We start from the raw sequence: 21,778 nt of genomic DNA, 5'->3' as shown, positions 1-21,778 counted from the left end.
GAAACCAAAAGAATGAGCTGAAAAATGCTCAGTAGAAGTGAGGAAAAAGATAACTGGACTGTTCAGAGGCTTGCTAGTCTTTTCGAGTGCTGAAAGTGCTTTAACACAACACACATTCACAGCCACCCATTCACATGTCATTCATACAGTGATGGCAGGTTGCCGGTTTGCCATGGAGCTAACCACTCACACACATTTGGTGGCAGTTTCAGTGTTCACTGTCGTGCACATGGACACTTCGACAGGTGATTCGGAGGAGCTGGGAATTCAGGTGGCAATCTTCTGATCTTCTGACGATTGGTGGATGGTGGATGAGCCTCTGAGGCTGTCTTAACTAAGGGAAACTACAGAGCCGAGTGATAATTCTGTGTGGGTTAGTCACTATGAGTGACCGCTTCCATATAACACAAAGGGATCTGATCGATCGTTTATATAAAAGTGTGAATTATAGCAGCATTAAATGAGATCAAACAGTTCTTAAGTTGTTAACTCTGAAACAGTTTGAATTGGAATGTATTTGTCGTGTTTAAAAAGATTTACTGACTGGCTGGGGGGACATATTGTGCAAAATGTTCCCAACATTGCAAATCTTCATCGGAAAGAGAGCAGCACTAACACAGTTTACATGATATCTATATATTTCAAAACAGTGGAAGCACTTTTCGATGAGATCACAGCCGTTCCTGTATAGTCATATAGACGGAGGGTTTGGCAAGACTTTGCATTAAGTCTCCTGTGAAAATGTAAATGACCTGAAGAAAGCATCTTGAGGCTGGTGAGCTGCCCATCATTGTCTGGGTAAGTGGTCTAAAACCACTTCCCTCAGAGGCCCTGGAGGTTTGTGCACCAGTCTAACTCCATGTCCTCGTCACTGGGTGAAAGTGTGCTAATTAGTTAACACAGCTTGTGCAGAGACGCCCTGTTCTCTCCATTACATGAGGTTTGAGATCACTGATCTAATCGTTACAGCTCATATTCTCTTCCAATGCACGGCTGCTGCACCCTTCTCCCTGTCTGAAGTGTTTTCCTGCATGATACCAGACAAGTCAGAGCAACCTGCAGACCATCTTTCAACCTTCGCATGATGTGTCAAAAGCATGACGAAACGCTTCTGGACTTCTTTCCCATGCTTGACCCCCTCCCTAGACAAGCTTCTCTCCAACAGCCCTCCGCCCTCCTCGGTTTAAAGCAATAAACAAAATAGGCAAAACTAGCACTGAGAGCAAATGAAAAGGAGATGAGACGCTGAGACAGCTTATGATGTATTTGGCTTCAGACCAGAATCCCACGCTACAGAGAGAGAGACACACCCCCAGTCTGAGCTGAGGTCATCCCCCCCCCCCATTTCTGGATGGCAACCAGCAAGACGATGGGATGGGAGGGAGGGGTGTGTCATCTAGGACAACCACAGATATAAACTGTAACTTTTTACACATGTTATATTGTTAGTTATATATACTGAAGAAGTACTCCGATCCTTTATTAGACCGGTGTAATACTCCAGCAGAAGAACAAGTCCTGCATAAAAAACCCTCAGTAAAGGTTTTAAGTAGACATACATAAGTATTAGCTGTAAAGTACATTTCTTGCAGTTATTGGTTTCTTTACGAAGTAGCTGATTCAAGACCTCCCATCACTCTGTCGGGGTTGGTTGTGCGATAATAACCAGCTTGCTGAAGCTGATCTCTTACATAAACTTTGGCAAAATATAACAGAAGCTAAAATATGGCTGCATGCTTTGGGGACTGTTATTTGGCTGAAACAAAAGCCCTGTAAGGTCCTTTAACTCTCCTTGTACGTCTGTGTGATTTATGCTGCAGTGGGAATGATTTGTTTGATTTTTAATTCAGTACGTCACTCATCTATAATGAGATGGAAATGTTCGGAAACCCGTCTGGGACCTTTCAGTCCACCCTGATAGTCTGATGACCTACAGCACATACTTGAATTTACCACATTGATGAAATAATGGTGTGTGAGTCATCAGCTACTCCTCCATTTATCTACAGAAATGTAGGGTGTATGAAGACACAGGGACGTAGCTGTGAAAATGTCCTCACTTCTCCTCCAGCTGTCTGCCTGCATTTCTGTCCCCCCCCCCCCCAGAGATCATTTATCACAGAGTCAGCTGGTGCGTGTGCACACCCAAGACTGCAGGCCTCCTTTTGTCTGCTCTCTCCTCTCCTCACCTTCTCTGTGGCAGAGAAGGTGAGAAAACACCCCCCCCCCCTCCCCTCCGGTGCAACAAGAGTTTACACAGGTGGAGTAGAGGGTGTGAGCTCTGAGGTTTATGTCTGCCTGACTGATACCTGAGCGGGAGGAACATTTCATCCTAGACACAGGACTATTCTTCATTTGAACTGTCGTATTTCAGGACGTATTTCTCATCTTTCTCTGTATTTTCTGTTATATTTTTCTGCATGACACTGGTTTGATATCTTTCTCCCAGCTGCTATGTCACCTCCCCATGAAACAGCATCAGGACTGTTGTTCCCTCTTGACCAGCTGACCCACAGGAGGATTGAAACTGGGAGACAGTGCAACACTATGAGATGGTTTATCTGCATGTTTGAGTCCCTTTCAATTCTGTAAATTGGAAGAAAACTATTGATAATCCAAAAGGATTATAATCCTAGTTTAGTTTGAAGCTCTTTTGCCTTGTCTTCATCATACGTTCCTAACAGAAGTGGTTTTGTGATACTAATATGGACTCAAATGACGAATAAGAAGCTGTTGCTCATCGTGCAGAGAGCACTACGGGCTCTCACTGCTCTCACCCTCTGTCATCAATGGTGACCCGTAAAAGTAAAATCTCTGATAACCCTGCTAGCAGCAAACAGCAGACAGACAAAGTTAGGAGCTAGCTGGTGAACGTAAGGGAGCATTTAGCAGGAAACGCTCCTTTATGTTCAACTACCTACAAAAACAATATCACCACTGGAACTAATGATTATTTTCATTATGGATACTTTTATATTTACACTGTTGCCCTTAAAGTTGGAATAATTGTACCCCCAATTTTGTAAAAGCCTGAATACACAGTTTGCAAAGGTTCATTGTGGTTTAAGTTTCACTGCGATATGTTTGGAAGAGTTTGATCAATAAAGTTGAGAAGATATACACTTTATTTATCAAGAATAAATCACATTGTCACAATCATTTCATGAGAAGAGGTAAAAAAACATTTTATTCCAACTTTATGGGCAACAGTGTAATAGAAATACATTTTTACAAAATGATTAGAAAGTGGTTCAGACAAAAACTATTACAAATGTATTTTTTTAATTGTTTTAAAAAAAAACATGAGTCATAATTTCTAGTCTATAACCTTTTCAGTTTTCTGTCATAAATGACACATTGGAGATCGTAAAAGCAAAGAATATGTGGCATTTATGATTGATTGATCATTGCTGTAAATGAATTTTCTGCCCATGACCTAACTGACTTCAATAATTTATGCAGCTCTAAACAATATACTGTAAAGATTAGTATGCGCTATAACAATTAGTTTAATTAGAGCAGCGATGGGCTATATGGCAAAAAATATGATTTTTGTTGTCGTATTTTGCTGGTTCCAGTTCCCTCTGCTCTGGAGGACAACATGATGTCATGGTTATGTGTTTTTGTGTTGCAGTGCTGGAGTGTGGGAGGGTCGGAGCCGACCTCTGCAGAGGCAGCAGGACACACCTGATGGCAATCAGCCCATTAGGACTCCTCTTCTTAAGCTGGCCTCACATTCACTCCTTGTCGAACTATTTCCCACATGATCCCAGAGACAGTGTTACCGATCGGCCTCCAGCTTCCTGCCACGCTGCCTCAGAGAGTGACTGTTCCCCTTGTGGTGATTTTTGGTTTTTTGGATTGCCTTTGTTTCTGTGTTTTTTCCCTAATGGTGATTTTTGGTTTTCGCTTTGTTGCCTTATAATAAACTCTCTTTGAAATTCTGCATTTGTGTCCACGCCTCCCTCGTGCTTCGTAACACATAAGTTCACTCTCACGTCGTGCTCTGTGGTATGAAATGGGCTCAGTGTCACGTTTATTCCAGCTATGTGATGCGCTGCTAGATCTGCCAAAGTTCATTACTGTTATCAGCATGAATTTTATCACGATCCTGTAACGTTTTATCGTTGTATTTGTCAGCTTGTTCTGACATGTTTCTGCCCCCTTTAGTGGCCAATATTTGACTACTACATCTTTAAGAGCAGCGTATCATGAGATGCCCTCACCACCTGAAATGCACAGCAGGAAAATGAGAAACTTTTTGATGCGTGGGAACATAAAATCCATTTAAAATTTTGTTATAACCAATATTGTACAGAAAAGAATTTCTAACTCTAACTAGACTTCAATTATCATCTTTCAGCTTAATAATGCGTCACAGTGCCAAACTGTGACTGAGGCAGTTGGCTTCTATTCAGCTATTCATCTGCAGCATACACTGGGAACAATCAAGAGTTCCTCTGTACAGAGTGTCTTTATCTGTGTCAAGCAGCAGTGAAGCTCAGTGGGTAATGCCATTATTCACACAGCTACAGGAGGTCACTGGTCCACTGGGAACAAACATGAGTCACACTGAGGCACAAACAGATGACGGTGTTGCATTGTGGAGGAGGCTGGAGATGGAAATGTAAACCATCGGTCCCGTTTTAATCTGATTCAAACGCCCTCGTGTATTCATATTCAGCCATGCCAATGCATTCAAAGTAGCTGACCGGTGTCTCCATACAGCAGTGAGCTTTACATCACAGACACACACTGCAAAGGTTACATTTGAATTTCTTTGCTTCGCCACGAAACCCTATATGACTGTGTGCTGCATAACATTGGGGGAATCATCAGTTTCCTTTGTGGAAGGGAATGGAACATCCACAGCTTTTTGGTATTTTTGTGCTTATTGAGACGAGTTGACGCAAGAGGGAAGTGGTAGGAGTAAAAAGGTGTGCTCAGCCACACCACCACCGCTCACACGGTAAAAACTCCCAGTTTTTTCCTCTAATCGCTGTCACAACAGATCATTAAAACAAATCAAGAGCCCGATTCGCCTGAATCACCTTTCCTACCGAATCTGTCATTGTCTCCTACACACACAGCACAGTTGGTGGTTCTCTCATAATCTCATATATTTTTAGAAATGGTGTTTCATTGTTTTCCCTGCTCTCCTCCTTGTGCTTTACAACACAGAGGCACTGTGAAGCCGGCAACAGCCTCGGGGTAACTGTGCTGTTTGGAAAGGCAGAAGGGTACAATTTGGGACCTGCGATGGAGGGCAGAGAGAATGATTCAGAGGACGAGTCAAGGGACAGAGAGAAAATGATTTGGATTAAAACGAGAAAAAGGAGAGAAAGAAAACTAATCCAAGTGCTTTTGAAGCGCTCTGATTAATTCTGAAACGTCATTATCACCAGATTGTAAGTAATAGTCTGCATCAATATTTGAAGTTCCCACTCCAACTCATTTTGACAACGGTGACCATTCAGACTGCTCACATTCAAAACAGACTTCACATGTTTTTGCAATGAATTGAAGCAAAACAAAAAGACAAAGAGAAAAGTCCTTATTCGAGTTGAGAACAAATGTTATTTGTTTTTCCTTTTTATACACAATAATGCAGGTCGACGGGCTCTGTGGACACCAGTGAAGAGGGAGAAAAGGACCTTGTGCCGAAGAAAGCAGCATATCAACACTTTAACCACCACAGGACACAAATCCACTGGGGAATTATAGCCATAAGGAGGGATTTGCACTGATAACAGTAGTACAGGAAATAATTGTAAAGAGGCAAGAGGGAGTAAAAGGGATGGCAGAGAAAGACAAAAAGGAAGCCAGTCTGTCTGAAGGATAAATCTGTGTACTTTTCTTATCCCCATTCAAACAGAAAAACTGACATGACATCTAGATACATGTGATGCAACACTGAAGTTTGACATTAGAAAAAGTTCCAGTTAACATTCCCGGGACACAAAAATAACCTTTATTGAGAGTGATGTTTACACACTGATGTTTTAACTGGACCGTTTACAGAGTTTAAAATGTTAAAGTGTTGGTGACATTATTTGGGCCAGATGAAAGCTACATGGTTGCTGGTTGGGTTTTATTGGTTATTTTATTTGTACCTTGGAGGGAAAAATGCTTTAAAGCTGCTATAATCAAACTATCTCAGCAATGAAACCACAGACAATAATCATCCAATTCTGCAGTTCCTCTCAGCTCTACGGAGTGTTTAGGCTCTGTTTGGTTTTATAGCCCTCGGCTGTTTTGGGTCAGTCTCAGTGGCAGACGCTGCAGGGAAAACTAAGATGTATACTGCCTCAGTTACTGTAAGTTTAAAGGCTCAGTGTGTAGGATTTGGGAGGATCTATCGGCAGAAATGGAATAAAATATTCTGAATTATGTTTTCAGTAGAGTAAAATCACCTGAAACAAAAATTCATTTTGTTTTAATTAGCTTAAAATGAGCCCTTAGTGTCTATATCAAAGGGAGCAGGTGGTTTTCCATGGAGCCATATTTCTACAGTAGCCCAGAAAGGACAAATAGGGCCTTCTGCAATTTTATATTGGAGTGGCAGCTTGAATTTGGTGGTGTGAATGGAGCAGTTGGAAGACAAAGAAGAAAGAAGAGGAATATCATGTTGTCTTGTGACAAATGGAGGATTATACTAAACATGAGAAAAGCAAAAGAGTGTGAATCCCCGTCGGACACCTGGTTTGATGTAGTCAATCAATCAATCAACCAACCAACCAATCACTCAATCAATCAATCAATCAATCAATCAATCAATCAATCAATCTCTATATAGTTCCAAATTATGGCAAATGTTCTCTCAACACACTCTCTGTAAAGAGCAGGTCTAGCCCACACTCTTTAATAAGACGTGGTGTGGTCATTGTTTAACATGTGGCCATTAGAGGGGTTGGATAAGAGACTCTTCACAGGTACATCAGATTTGTTGAATTAGTAGTTTTGTCAATAATCACCAAAGATTCAATAAATGGTTTAAACTGTAAAACGTTTTATCTAGGAGCCTCCTCTGCATCGCTCTGCATCTGTGGGTCTTTGTAAAGCTTCCCTCTGCCTCACCATGCTTTCATCACCAAATGATCCTGAAGACATCAGACTTCCTCCAGAGCCCCCCCCCCCCCAGATTTTTTTTGAGATTCCCAACAATAGCAGCAGTGGTTGAGAGGAAGGATGAAAGGATACAAGCTGGCCAATCGATGACTTCCTTAGAAACTAAAAATATTGAATTTACACTCGTTTCTTTTTGCCTGCTTCTCTGTGGGACATCATTCAGGCTCTTCATATCTTCATCATATTGTGGAAAAGTGGATTTAGGAGTATTAAATGTTTGCTGAGTATGTGCTGCTTCAGATTAAAACAGTGGCCCATACAGTTCGAATCTCGTTTCCATCTTAGCTGGCTACTTGATACCCCATGTCCTTCACTCCCACACAGACAGGAGCATCTACATCTGAGCTGATATCCTCCCTGCCTGCTTTCACCTGCTGCTCAGACCCAGAAGAGAGGCAGCACTCAGCCTCTGTCTCTGCTGGACGTTGGGTAGGACTTGGTTTTCAATTATTACAGTGAGTACAATGTTTTTATAACTGCTTGTAATGACAGCAGAAACTACAAAGTTAAGATCCAAGCTGTAAATATAATAACTGCTTGAAGTAACTGGTTAGTAACTCCACCATTACATCTGGCTGTCTGATGGTTATATTTGGGAATAATGCCCGAGTGTTTTTCTTGTCTCCATCTGCTCCTCTGTCTCCTCGCCTCCCTGCTTTTCATACCCAAAGCACCACGAACACAGCTGATGGGCGAACGAATAAAGCAAATTCCTTTCTGAGGAAACACGTCTCGTCCTTATGTGGCTAAAATAGTAACCCTGCCCTGAGAATATGTGCTGTCACACTGTTTACCTCACAGTTCTCTCTGCAGGGGTTCCAGAACTTGTTGCAGACAAGAGAGGAGATCAGGTCTGCTGGCTGCTCCTCAGAATCAGCTGTGCAGTTGCCTCATTTCCAACCACTGAGTGTTCGTGTTGAGGACACTGAAAGGAGCTGTTGTTGTGCGGCCAGACAATGAACAGTAAGCCTTGTTAATCCTGCCTCTTTTTCATGATTCACAACCACAACTAGTCCTCTTAAAGACACAATAACAAGCTGCAGGCCAGTTGATTCTCATTTCATATACGATCCTTCCTTGACAGCAACAATGGCTACTTTCACCACTGAAATGTCTTTCTTGAGTGTGATCACTGGGATCTCAGGAAAAAAGTTCAGATCAGGTTCAGAGGCAGAGCTGCGAGGCCCAGCTGGGTCTGATCACGCCCCCCTTCTTGTGTCCAATACACTCGATTCAATACAATCAAAAGAGACAAATGATACTGAATTACTGTTTGTTTGGTAGAAGATGGCAGTCTTCTTTTTCTTTGGATTAGCACTTGTTTTTGAAGTTTCATCGTCTGTGCTTATCGATCTTTTCTTTTCTTTGTTAGGCCATAGTAGCCGTTTACCGACACCTCAGCAGAGACCATAGAAAACACACCACTTCACCCCGCTTCACCCCCCTCTCTGTTCCAGCCACACCCAACATGGACCCCAACAGAAAACCGCTCACCTCTGAGGAACCAGGTTCTGAGGTTTCTTCCTGTTAAAGGGGAGTTTGTCCTTGGGAATTCTTGAATCCCTAACTTAGAATTCTTGAGTTTGGTCTAGATCTGCTCTGTTATGGATTGGCATTATTTAAATAGATACTGATTGATCGAATGATTCATTGATTTATTGGGCTTTAGGCTCATTTGGTAACAGATGGTGACTTAACAGGCAGCCGGATTGTGGCAGAATATAATAGAAATACTTCTCCTCACTTCTTCTTTAAAAGAAATATTTGATACTGAACTATTGTGAACATTTTCTATTTTTCAATAAAGATGAAGCAGTTTTTGGACATATTTGTGTCTAAGCCTCTGGGTGGACACATGTCACTGCAGTGGTTGATTGACATCTGAGAGCCAGCATTGCCGGCAGATGAACTGTCAATTTCCATGGGGAGTGACTAACAGGAGCACATCATAGCCCTGCATGGTCTACAAACATTCAAACAAGACCCTTTTCCCCATTTTTCAACAAGCCTGCACAGTGTTGGTTATGTCCTGTTAGTGATCTAATCTGCCTCTTCATGCAATGGCATGACCCAGTCTGGGGTTGCTAGCTTCCACTTGAGTCCCAATAGATGTGACATGTTGAGCCATGCTTTCAGTGAGGGGGGAGCTCAGACATACAGCAGTCACAGTTCACAGGTGGGATCTATATGAGATAACTAAGGTGGATTAGATGGTGTCGATATGGATGATAAATGCAGCCATGGAATAGGAAAAAGAAAAGTTAGGTTGGAGCCTGTAGTGATTTAAAAGTTTGATTAAAAGGAAATGACAGTAAACACTTTCCTAATGAGAGCATGACCTCAGTCCTTAGTGTCACACCTTCAATACAGCATGAATAATAAATGATGGTTTCATTTAGAGTAAAATAGGCAATAAATCAGGCTATGCTCTTAAGGTGGGACTACCTCATGATTGACAAATCAGAGGTGGATCATGCCTTAGCCTGACCAATCAGAGATGAGGGAAAACAGTTGACACTGTGTCACTTCTGGCTCCAAAATCAAGATGGCAATAGCCGTTAAACAAAGATGGTGATTTTGAAAATGGTTAACTCGATGCTTCAAACATTAAATGTTTTGGGGCAGGATGCATCACATCTGTGCCTGAAAGAAGCTGCAGTAAGTTGGGACTTCAGTGTTGTGTTCATCTCACTGAGAAGAGAAGAAGGGAGAAAGAAGTAGGTCTAGCTAGTGCTGGCTGTCTCTGTTACATGGGTCCAGTTGTGGTGATGGCAAAAGACAAGACCAAGCGGAATGTCAGCATTCCAAACGCTACCCTGTGAGTCGGATCCCTGCACACAGTAATAACGCACAGAGTCATGGAGACACATACAGATGACTGGAACAGCAGCAGCTGAGGTTAACTGCCTGTGAGGCTTTTAAACTGAAGAGGTACAACAAATCACTTTTAGTATATATGAATACAGATACACTATTAGTACACATATTGGTCCAATCCAATTACAGTACTGACATTTCCAGTTGGAACCAAAAGTTCACACCCACAGGAAAACACAAATGTGGGAGAGCTATCACAGCAGAAAAATAAATAAACCTTTACTTCTTCTTTTTGATAATTGCAGTTTTGACCAAATACAAAACTACAAACAAAAACCAGCAAGCTATACAGTGAAGTGATTAATAAATGTGGATGCTGTAATTAAGCCTTACTTCCTTTGCTCTGGTTCAACTTGACTTTGAATATACCGATTGGACAATTAAAAACTGAGGAAGTGAAACATAAGTTTTGTAAGACATTAAAATGACATAAACGAGAATGAAGATATACCGACATTAAAAGGAGTTCATACAAGATCAGCGATGTTGCTTTCTGTGTTTAGGTTCGTCACTCAGTGAACATTTCATGTCTAGATATTTCAAATACTATATGTGAACTGTCACTTTAACGGTGGACATCTGCGATGCACAAGGCTAAAAGCAGCAGACCAACCCCAGAGTAACACTGCTGCTACACAGTGGGGACACACAGCTAACAGAGGTCACACACACACACACACACACACACACACACACACACACACACACACACTGACGCTGACTACCATCCACAGAGCAAATGAACAAGTCAGACACACAGACACACACACACAGGTGAAGAAGACAGCGTATCTACAGTATGTAGGGCTCAGTCTAATGGTTCGGTCTACAACACATTAGAAAACAGTAAAGTACATCCAACAGCCTAAGGTGACCTCACCAAATGTTTTGATTTGTCCAACAAATAGTCAAAAACTGAATAACATTCAATTCATCAGAATGCAAAACCAATATTATTTTCACAGTTGTCAACCTGGAACAATCAAATTGCTGGAAATTTTGCTCAAAAATGGCTTGAATCATTTGTCAGTTATCAAAGCAGTTGCCTATTAGTTTTCTGTTGGTCAGCTACTTGATAAAGTGGCAATTACTTGTTGTAACTGTAATAGAAAGTAAAGTCTACAGCATCATTTGTAAATTGTATTGTAGATTCATCGTAGTTATTAAGACACAGACTCACAGTAATTGACAGACTCTCAAGACCTTTGTTATTCTGACATGAATTCCTGTGAGTCGATATCTGTTTCAATTACTTCAGGCTTAATTAGAGATCTCTCTTCATTCTCTGCTTTTTACATCCCGGCTTTATAACGATTTAAAGCTGTTTCTTTTAAAAATACCTTATTTTCAGAGTCTCACTCTCAAAGCAGGTCTGCCTGTGTCATCAGTGTCATCAGTGTCATCAGTGTCATCAGTGTCATCAGTGTCATCAGTGTCCGGCTCTTTCTAGGGTCGCCAGCAAGAAATGTGGTCCAGCAACAAGAAATAATGACCCAGTGCTTCAGAGCATTTGATGGCCAAACTCATCACCAATTCATCATAGCACTGCCAAGACCCAGTCAGACTGACAATATACAGTTTCTGAAAAAATGAGATATCTTCTTTTTATTCCATGAATTTTTCTTCCTCGTCAGAACCTGGTGCCTACATTACCAACAATGCAATGCACTGAGATATCTTAAGTATTCAATATAATGGTAAATACAAAGACACTGAGTGCTTAAAATAATGCGTGAACAAGTATAGGCTAAAACACGGGGCTCAGACTGTCAGTATCAACATTTTGAAAAACATTTTTCCTTTATAACCACACCTGTGACTGCAAGGGGCCACAAGAACCCAAAAAAGTGTCACAGACGACCGTCAGTTTGTCCACAGTTTTTCATCTGTACACAAACATTTTTCATTTGAGGGCGTTAATGCAAAAACATGAGTCAGCCTCATCTTCTGCCCTGAGACTGAGAGTACACAGGGCCTGTCTCTCCTCCGGCTAATCACTCAGACTGGAGTTCATGACAGCCTCAAGTGCTGACTGCAACGTTGCGTTAATTAAAATCCGTCCACCAGTCCAGAATTACTTAACATAATTATCAAATTCATTTTGGTTTTCATCTCCGGCTATCATTTAATCCCACTGTAGGTGAGACACTGCCACAACAGACTGTGTGTCTGGGCTCACTGTTTGATGAAACAAAAGCAGCCGATGGTTCTGTCGAGAGTGAAAGCGCCGACAAACACCCAGACACTCTCTGCAGGACACAGTCTTATTTTCCTAACTGTGCTGTAGAGGAGGAGACACCTGGTGCTCATGCTAACGACTGAGGATGAGAGATCTTTCATTTCCTGCTGACGCTCCATTCACACAGCAGTGGGAATCCTCTCTCCCAATGTGTCCTGCTACAAAGTCATTTTTCTACCATCTGCTCCCATCGGGACGTGTTTTATAGCAGCTCTGGAGTAGACTGAGCAGTAGAGTGATCAGCTTTACTGTGAAAGCCTTTTCATCCTTTTAGAGTCACTGTATATGAATATGTTTGTAATGTAATATTGTATCATCTTCTGACTGATGACTTCTAGCTGATTTCATAGAATTTTAAACATGTTATTGTTTAAGACCAGTCAAATGTGAAGCCTACACAAAGCACAGGTGAAGTTGTTTCATACACATCACATCAGGCGACCATGAACTCACTTACATTGATCAAATAGAAATCTTAATGTCCGTCATGGCAGCATGGTGGTGCTGTGGTTAGCACTGTTGCCTCACAGTGGGTTCGAATCCCGGTTTGAACCCGGGGTGTTTCTGTGTGGAGTTTGCATGTTCTCCCCATGCTAGCGTGGGTTCTCTCCGGGTACTCCGGCTTCCTCCCACAATCCAAAGACATGCACATTAGGTTCATTGGTAACTCTAAATTGCCCGTAGGTGTGAGTGTGAGAGTCTCTGTATGTGGCCCTGCGATTGGCTGGAAACCTACAAAGCCATGATAAGACATTCTTTCTCTTTAATTTCCAAACTTGATGTAACACTTGGTATTTTTTCCACTTCTCTCTTGGTAGAGGGCTAACATGGCGGTGTGCTGATTAAGTGGTCCTGTTGTCACGGCCACCTGCTCATTTGTCTGGTAGATTGATTACAAAGTGTTGGGGGGCAGATCCCCGAAGGAGAGGATGTGGAGAGGAGGAGGAAAGACAAATGAGTTGATTTTCAGTATTTTGGTTTAGCTTCTGTCTTCACGTTACTATAACTGAGATCAACAGTGAGCTTCTTGCCATCAGAGATGCACCAGATGGGAATGTAGCTCAAGTGAGTGCACATGGCAGCAGATGAATGAGTCGACTAAAGAGGCGAGTCAAGCCTTCAGTTCATGTTGTGGCCTGTTAGTGGCTGGTGTGGTCGGACCACTGTTCACACTGCGGGTGACAAAGTCAAGTCATACAAGACGCTAATGTTAGCTTCTGCATCTCTGTGTACGGTGCAGTGCACACAGGGATGCTATGGGGCGGAGAAATATGATGTTTGTCAATTAAAATGGTACACAAGCCCATAATAACATAATCATGTCAACGAGTGCCAACAGTTCAACTGTGACTGTGTCCATGTAGCCGGCCATGCTTGTGCATGCTCGTGGTATTGTTGCTTGTGGTGTGAACACAACAGCAGGCTGCTCATCACAGCTCACTTCTTTCTAACTCCCTAGCAGCAGGTTCGTTTTATTCCCAAACCAGTAGGCCGAACACCTGTGGACACTCTAATGTGTTCGCTCATATTGTTAAAGTTAAAACTGCTGTCCCTAAAGGCTGTATCGCATCGCTGCGTGGGAATCGCCCCGACAACTGCCTAACTGAAAGGCAACTGCAGACCTACTGTACAGGAGTCTGTAATATTGCACCATTTCAACCAGCTTGCAAATCAAATCAAAACCCACCCATTGAGTGGTGGGACACCAGCATTATCACCAGGGATGTGCTGTCAGCTCCTTCATTGCTCTTTTTGACCCACAAAGCTTGCCTCCTTTGCTGTGATCGGCCAAACTCGGGCAGTTACTGAATATTTTGCTGTGCCGCCCAAAGCTCAGCACTGTGGTGAACTTTGGGGCGCACAGCAAAATCTGTGTGTGTTCACGTGAGCAGCAGCTGCGCCGTCCCCCTAACGCTGTGACTCAAACTGATGACGTCCCCTCATTGAAGTGACAGGAGGCGGTGAGTTAACGTACGGTGGTGTGAAAGGCACTTAAGTGATTCCCCATTGGTTTACACTTGGGGATGATCAATCTATGTTACCCCAGGAAATAAAAGACATTTAATTACGGAGGCAGATGAGGATTTGCAGGTTGAATGGAGTGCTTTGCATTCATTATATATCCAATTTAGAAAGCAGCTTTAAAAAGCCTGAGGATAATCCTTTCCTGGCTGTACATACAGAGCTACATATGGATTAGTTGTTTATAGTTCTCAGCACTGCTTTGCATATTATGTCAAGCTGCTGTAAATTTAAAATCCATCAAAATTTCCATTTTCATTTGGCTGCAGACTTTCAAAATGAGGTCTCTACATAATGCAGGTGCTGCGCGGTGGATAATTAAAAATTACAGTCACAGCTCAAAGATAAAAGTTTAAATGTAGACTCATCGAGTAACATTTATCTGTATGATCGGTGCTGAAAGTCACACTGAAAGAAACGCAGACAAAACTACGATTTACGAGCTTATGCATAAAGATGTGACAGTAAGCGGGAAACAAAACGGCAAAGAGAGATGCTAGAGGTGACCCAGAAGGAGCTGATTTCATCAACAGTGTCCATTTGAGGGTGAGAAAGTAAAGAGACAGAGACATCAGTGGATTTTTCCATGGCAGCAAACGGGGCAGCAGACGATGACACATTGGTGACACACTGAGATGTTAACGAAAGAGGCAGGCTCACACACACACACACACACGCACACACACACAGGGGGACACTCACCAGGCCTGAGGTTTCCTCTTCAGCAGGCCCTGTCTCCTCCACTGAGAGTGGGGGCTGAGATGGTAGGTCAGCTGCCGACAAACCTTCTCCATCGCTCCCAGAGAGTCCCCCTCCTATTGGACACACACAGACAGACCCAGACCATCAGCTCAGTTACACAGGACTGTCAGGTGATGAGAAGAACCCTCTGGTGGACATGTCGCAGGCAGTCAGCACTACAGTCAGCTGTACATATAAACAGAATCTGAAAAATAATCATGGGGAGTACACCTCAAAATACCAGCACGCACCCTCACTTTGTGGATAGATGTTAGATCCATTTTATGAATTATACTTGAAACAATATGTGGAATAATATGAGACATTATTAAAATGAAACTCATTACTATGAAATGGTATTTTATCATTTCATCATTTTATAAGCTAGATATTTTAATTTCTAGATGTCCTCCAAAATTCAGGCATTTTCCCTATAATACTTACACTTCATGTGAAGTTACTAAGTTGTCAATAAAACCAATTTAAAAACATTTCATAACAATTATTACAATAATTGTTGGCTCACTCATTTATTTTAGACAACATGAATATTTACAGAATGTATTTTTAGGGTTCCACACAAAACAAAGCTACAAGGAGAGTGAATATTTAACTTCCATTCATCAGGTTGCCAGAAAACCAAATGAATGTTAATATTTCTGTCTGCTGTGAAACGGAATTGCAAATGTTTGCCACTATGTTTGCGAGAACAACTTATTGACAAGTGACAAGGTGCTAGCAGTGCATGTGTCAGCTTGTTTCGAAGCTTTTGTGAACAGATAATGAAAATGAGCACCAGCATGGATTACTGTTACTCCTACATCTGGAAACAAGTCTGCCATCCCAGACCAGTCACTTGTAGCTATAACATGATCTTACCCCATCACACTAACGTTTTTGTAGCTGCACCAACATCAGCTGTAACTGCCTACATGTGCAGTTTGCTGTTTAACACAGACATTTTTACAGTAACATTGGAAAACCCTTTTGTTTAACCAGAAAACCAGCCGTTACATCGCTCTCTTCAAAGTCACCAGACTCCACTGAGAAAAGCAGTAATTTAACCTCACAGAACACACGAGTTGCTGGTCCACCGCTGCCTCGGTTAGTTTGTTTGCGTTAATGTGTGACTTTTATGTTTTAAACAGTTAGTATGGTTCCAAACGAATCCTTTGAAACACCAGAGTCACACAAACTCCTGTGTTCTGTGAGGTTAAATTGCTGTTTTTGCCAAAGGAGTCTGGTGGCTTTGGATTCAGCCATATAGCAGCTGTTTCTGTTTAGAAATAGGTGACAGGTACGTATTGTGTATACAGGAACATATAGAGCTTAACTGTTATCACAGTTGAACACACGAGGGAGTGGGAAGGGGAGCAGAAATGTCCTGTTGGACACGACGTTATCACAGAATAAGACAGAGCAGTGAAGTGTTACAGCAGCAACAGACAGCAGAAAGACTGAAGAATATAATTAAAGGATTTAAGGTCCACTGGAGCAAAGAAATAACAAACACACCTGTCAAATTCTTGATATGACAGGACACACACACACACACATACACACACACTCACACAATGTGAGGCTGGTGAATTGATGACTGTGTAGCGTGCTGATTGGCTGTCTCCATAATCGCTCCCTTTGCTACCTGGTGTGCCATATTATTATTCACTTTGTACCCTTTCAATTGAGTGCCTCAATTTACAGAACACTTAAACATTCAACATTCTGAAATGAAAAATATCATGTAGAAAGCATGTGCACGACTCTCCAACCATGAAATGAATGGCCTCAGCAGCTCAGATGACTGACGTGTAAATTACAGTCGTGTGAAACTACATCTGTTGGCTGTGACACAAAGCAAAGATGAATCAGACATGTTTGACGTCTCATTTCACCACTCGGCATAAAAGACACTCCAGAGTTTTTATCACATATAGGTAGCAGCCAGGTAAGAGGCACCGAGCTGGTGACACACCGCTTCATCTCTACCATCTGCCTCAACGTCACCACAACCCTACACTGTAGCCTGAGCTTTCACCCAGATTAAGATGCATTTATTCAGGTGGTGAGTCAGGTGTGCAGGTCCCCAGAATCCAGTTAAAATCAGTTGGTGAGGGGAAGAAGAGCTATCAACAGACATCAAGGGTTCAGGTGTGTGTGTGTGTGTGTGTATTTTGGGTGGGCTTGGTGAAACACTGAAGGGCAGAAAATGGATAGTAAAGCAGAAAAAAAACATTTTCAAGCAGACAGGGTATGTGAAAGCGAATGAATGGAGAGCCAGAGGGGAGCAGAGAAGGAGGTCTTTCACTTCCCGGCTTCTTGTTTTTCTAACTGAATGAAGCTTCAAGGTTTCCAGCGGATAAACTGCGAACACTTGTAAATGCATCTGTGAGGTCAAGCATTACAACAAAGTTGATGACACATATAATTTGTTGAATAAATTTCCGTTTGGAGATTCACAGTGAAAGAATACATTTACATCTTTTCTTTTTTCACTTCTCTTGTCTCAGGGCGGCCCTGCAGCTCTGCCAACTATTTTAACAGTATAATCCAGACACTAAATAAATCATTTACATATGAAATAGTCTTGGCCCCAAAAGAAGACCAAGACATATCAGATAAGTAAGTAAGGAGAGTTGACTGGCTGGTTGATGGCGGAGGATTTGGTGTCAAAGCGAAAAGAAAACGCCATTATTTGGGAATTTCTTGGATTTAAGGTGAAAAAAATTCAAATTTTCATAATTCCTGAACCAGAAAACATAGAAAAACACACTACACACCTACCTTTGGCAGGAGTTATATTTGCGGCTGGTGATTCCAGTGATGAATGATCAGATGTATATCTTTTAAGTACTAATCAGTGTTTGTATGATAAAGGTGTTTAAAATGACTATGTGTAATGTGGAAGTGATAAACCCTGAACTCTGCACTTCTCCTCAGTATTTCAGCATCATTACGCTCAGAGTGTTGGGTTTACACTGTACACTACCTACATGGCACCAGAGAGACGGCGTTAGTGACTGACTGGTGAGCGCAGTGGAGTATTTAGCTTAGGAGTCAGAAGCTGGTGGAGACTAAACAAGGAGCTGGATGAGAGGGAATATTTCACTTAGCTTCATCAACCTGGAACCTTGTAACAGTGCTAATGACCATGCTGCCCCTTCATTAAATCAGCTTTAACGTTAGGAGTGGTGGCTGATAAAGCTTAATATCAGTGGGGTTTAAATTCTAAAGGCAAGACAGTTTACTTAAATGGGAACTCCAGTCTTTTAAAACCTGGGATCTATTTCTAAATATGTTGGGTTTGGAATGACTGAGGGGCACAAAAAAGTTCTGGAATTGGTGCTCAACCAAAGAACATCCTCCTCCATCCTCTCTGCACACTATGTAAACAGACATAACAGAAGCTTACCCTCCCTGTAGATTCAGTTGTACATATTTACTTTTGTGATATATTATCATATGAACACATGATGTTCACACATATTCATTTTCATTACACGTCATCCTCATCTTATGTTATCAAATTCATCTTTTTCGGTTTTCTTTTTTTACTTGTCCTGATACCTGCAGTGAAATAAATTCCGTGTGCATATACTTGGTGAACTGAGTGTCTTATTCTCATGTCATGTTCTGCAATCCAATAACGTCTGTCTGCTAGTTTCCTTTAAAGGTTGAGAGAGTCCTGCCTGATGAAAACCTTTTAGAAGACACTGGATAACCTCAGACATGCATGGATGTCAAGCTAAAAATACAACAGCCTGGCTGCAGAAACTGTGATGTTTTGGAGATGCAAGGTTTCCATTATACGGACATATATTCCTCTAAAGAAATGATCATATAATTGGAATTTGTAGTTTTTTAAAGATCGATATCTAACAACTTTAGTTATTATTTTGTATTTTAGATGAAAAAGATGTCAGACCTAAGTTGCTGTGGTTCTTGCTGATGTGTGTAGTCTCACTTGAGTTGCACTGCTGCTGTGTTTGGTCCGACCCTCTTGGTGATGAAAGTTAAGAAAGGTCTCATCGTGTCAATAAAGCCTCATGAGCTGAACTGTGTTGGAGTGACTGAGGGAGCGCAGGTCGATGAGAGCAGCAGCTGCAGCAGCTGGCTGGAGCTTCGTGGCTTCACCGTGGCCTTTTCTACATTTCACAGCAGCCAGCTCTCACTCTCTCTCTCACCCCCCCACCCCCTCCCCTCTTCTCTCTGTCTTGCCATCGCTCTCTAAGGTTCTCTTTAGCTCATCTATTTTTCTCTCTCCATCTTTCTCTGTTGTCCTGCCTCCCTCTCTCTTCCTCCCCTCCTCTCCCTTGTTACATTATTGCCACAGAACACATCTATGAATCTTTCGTGTCTCCAGAGAACCGATGACCTCTCCTCTCGCTCCCTCTCTGTCCATCTGTCTCCATCTCTCTGTCTTATTTATCTGTTTGCTTCATCTCTATTCCTTCCCCTCAGGCTAGCCTGCTGATAAAGTTAGTTTGCACAATACAAATGGAACCATCACTTTAGTCCTATTTTTCAGCACATGCCCTGCATGCTCTGGTAAATTACTGCAGAACCATCCCTCCGTTCTGCAGATGAATTGTTCGGATAATTAAATTCTATTGCTTGTCAGCGGTGAAGAGGTGCAGGGAAAGACCTTGCTCAGGAAGGAGTCACTGCATGTGCTCTGCAGAGGCGTAGATGTCACAGAGGACACTGGTATCTGCTGTACCAGCTGGACATGGTTTGGGTGCACTATCACAAAATGACTGGTTGTTTTTTTGCCAAGTAAACCTCATAGACAGACACACACACAAATGAGCTATTAATTAGAAGAAAATAAATAGTTCTTCTTTTGCATACAGTTTTGCTCATCTTTCACCTGAAAGATATGACTGTAGAAGTACACCATTGGAACATTTGACCATAGTGGAATTTATTTTGCTGGCACAGACGATGATCAGCAATCAGTGGATCCTGCTTCCTGCAGGGACTGCTCAGCGTTAACTAACGATATAGTATACTGTATTATGGGGTACTATTATATTCCGGAGAATGAATAGAATAGCCAGATGGTCATGTTTGGTCATAATTATATCTAGTACAATTGTCTGTATTTAAATGATAGGTAACGCTATGGGACATTTTCTGACAGCTGGTAAACATATATATTGTCTCACAACACTTTCCATGAGTACATTTTATTTCTATGTATTATTTAAGACCCAAATGTTAACCCAAAGGCAACTAATGATGATAATAAATAATGATACATGTTCATTTGTCACTTTTTGTCTGACATAGCATGACATGGGTCAGTGTAGGCGGGGCTGAAGTGTCAAGCTCCGCCTTCCCGCTGACCACAGCTGGTTCTACTTGGAAACGTGGAAGAATGGCAGGCAGATGTGAGCTAGTTTTATTAGGTAAGCTGGAAATGAATGAGAACAACAGGATGAGCGTGTGCTTCCAAAGAAGCACTGTATTTTGGCATAATCATGTTAAGTATGAAGTTTCTATAGATGCTTTTATATTCTCCTCTGATGTGAAGCGGGGTCGTTGGAATCCATTCTAACTGTTGCTGTTGCTGTCCGATACCCAAAACAGGTTATATGGACAGTAAATGTGCTTTCATTTAGTTTTTCGGCCACTTGAGGGCAGCTGTAACCACCGCACTGACATGTAATTACCTTCTAAAGGTGCCGCACAGCAACATTAACATTTCTTTGGAGTTGTTGGCCACCTGACAAAGATGGTCCAATATTCACTCTCATTCTAGCTCTAGTTTGATTTACCACCTTCTGAGGGAAATATCTTTAGCTGCTAAATGTTTAGAAGTAAAAAACTAACAGTTTCTTTTGATAAAAGGTCACTGTCAAGATTAAAGCACAAGCTGACAAAAAACAAAATGCATGAGTCAAATAGGACTTACATGTCCATTGTCTAGAAGTGGACACAATTTCAGAGTAAAACCAAACTAGATGTAACAATAATAAAATGACTAAATATAACTGAAACCAGTTCACTGCCAAATGCAAAATTTAACACTTCTGTCAGCACTTGTTAATCTTCAAATCTGGACAAAGTGACCCAACAAAACCAGACTTTTCTTCTTGCCAGTAACAAGAAGAACAGCAAGTGAAATATTTTACTGCACAGCTTTTTCTCAGTTGATAAGTGCTGTTTCTGTCCTGCCAAAAGTACAGTCAAAAATGGACAAACACTGAATCCTGATTAAATCTATGGAATTATTTGGGCATGACAATCATCAAATTAGAAGGTAAGGTTTAAAAAAATGGCAGTTTTGGTGAGTAGTCTTCAATAAGATGCTTCTCATAACCACAGGACAGCCTCTGATAGGTCACGTAAGACTGAAGAGCTTCAACACAGACACCACGATGGATAGGCTGCTAACTGACACACTGTGTGTGTGTGTGTGTGTGTGTGTGTGGCCCCTGTCTGGCACCAAAATCGTGGTGATTTACGAGTAAACGATAACTTAGGAGTATTCCTCTTTCATCACATCTATTCATCCAAATCCTTCATATCTCCTCCTGTAAATTACATCTCTCACTGGCTCGATTTCAAGCATTGAAGTGGGATTTCAATATGAGTTTGTCAATAATAACTCTGAGTGAGAAAGAGAGAACCTGAGTACTGACAATATCCTGACTGTCCTGACCATCACATGGTGTACTGAGCCACTCTTTGTGCGTTAGCTTATGTCCAACCTGACTTCACCCTCAGAGATAATATAACTGTTCATTACTTAAAATACTTTTTCTA

At 41.7% G+C, this 21,778-nt stretch overlaps 1 protein-coding gene across 1 annotated transcript in view; it reads right to left on the bottom strand.

Annotated features, from left to right (window-relative positions):
* The window catches only part of lrrc75a (leucine rich repeat containing 75A), a 44,772-nt gene that overhangs the window by 6,008 nt on the left and 16,986 nt on the right, over positions 1-21,778 (bottom strand). Inside the window, exon 3 of the mRNA XM_070829665.1 lies at positions 14,969-15,081. Coding sequence (XP_070685766.1) covers positions 14,969-15,081 — 113 coding nt within the window. The remainder of the gene's footprint in view (positions 1-14,968; positions 15,082-21,778) is intronic.

The sequence above is a fragment of the Pempheris klunzingeri genome, chromosome 4, assembly GCF_042242105.1.
Source record: "Pempheris klunzingeri isolate RE-2024b chromosome 4, fPemKlu1.hap1, whole genome shotgun sequence".
NCBI lineage: Eukaryota > Metazoa > Chordata > Actinopteri > Acropomatiformes > Pempheridae > Pempheris > Pempheris klunzingeri.
Note: the sequence above shows the minus strand (reverse complement) of the source record. Positions and strands in the feature narration are given on the sequence as shown.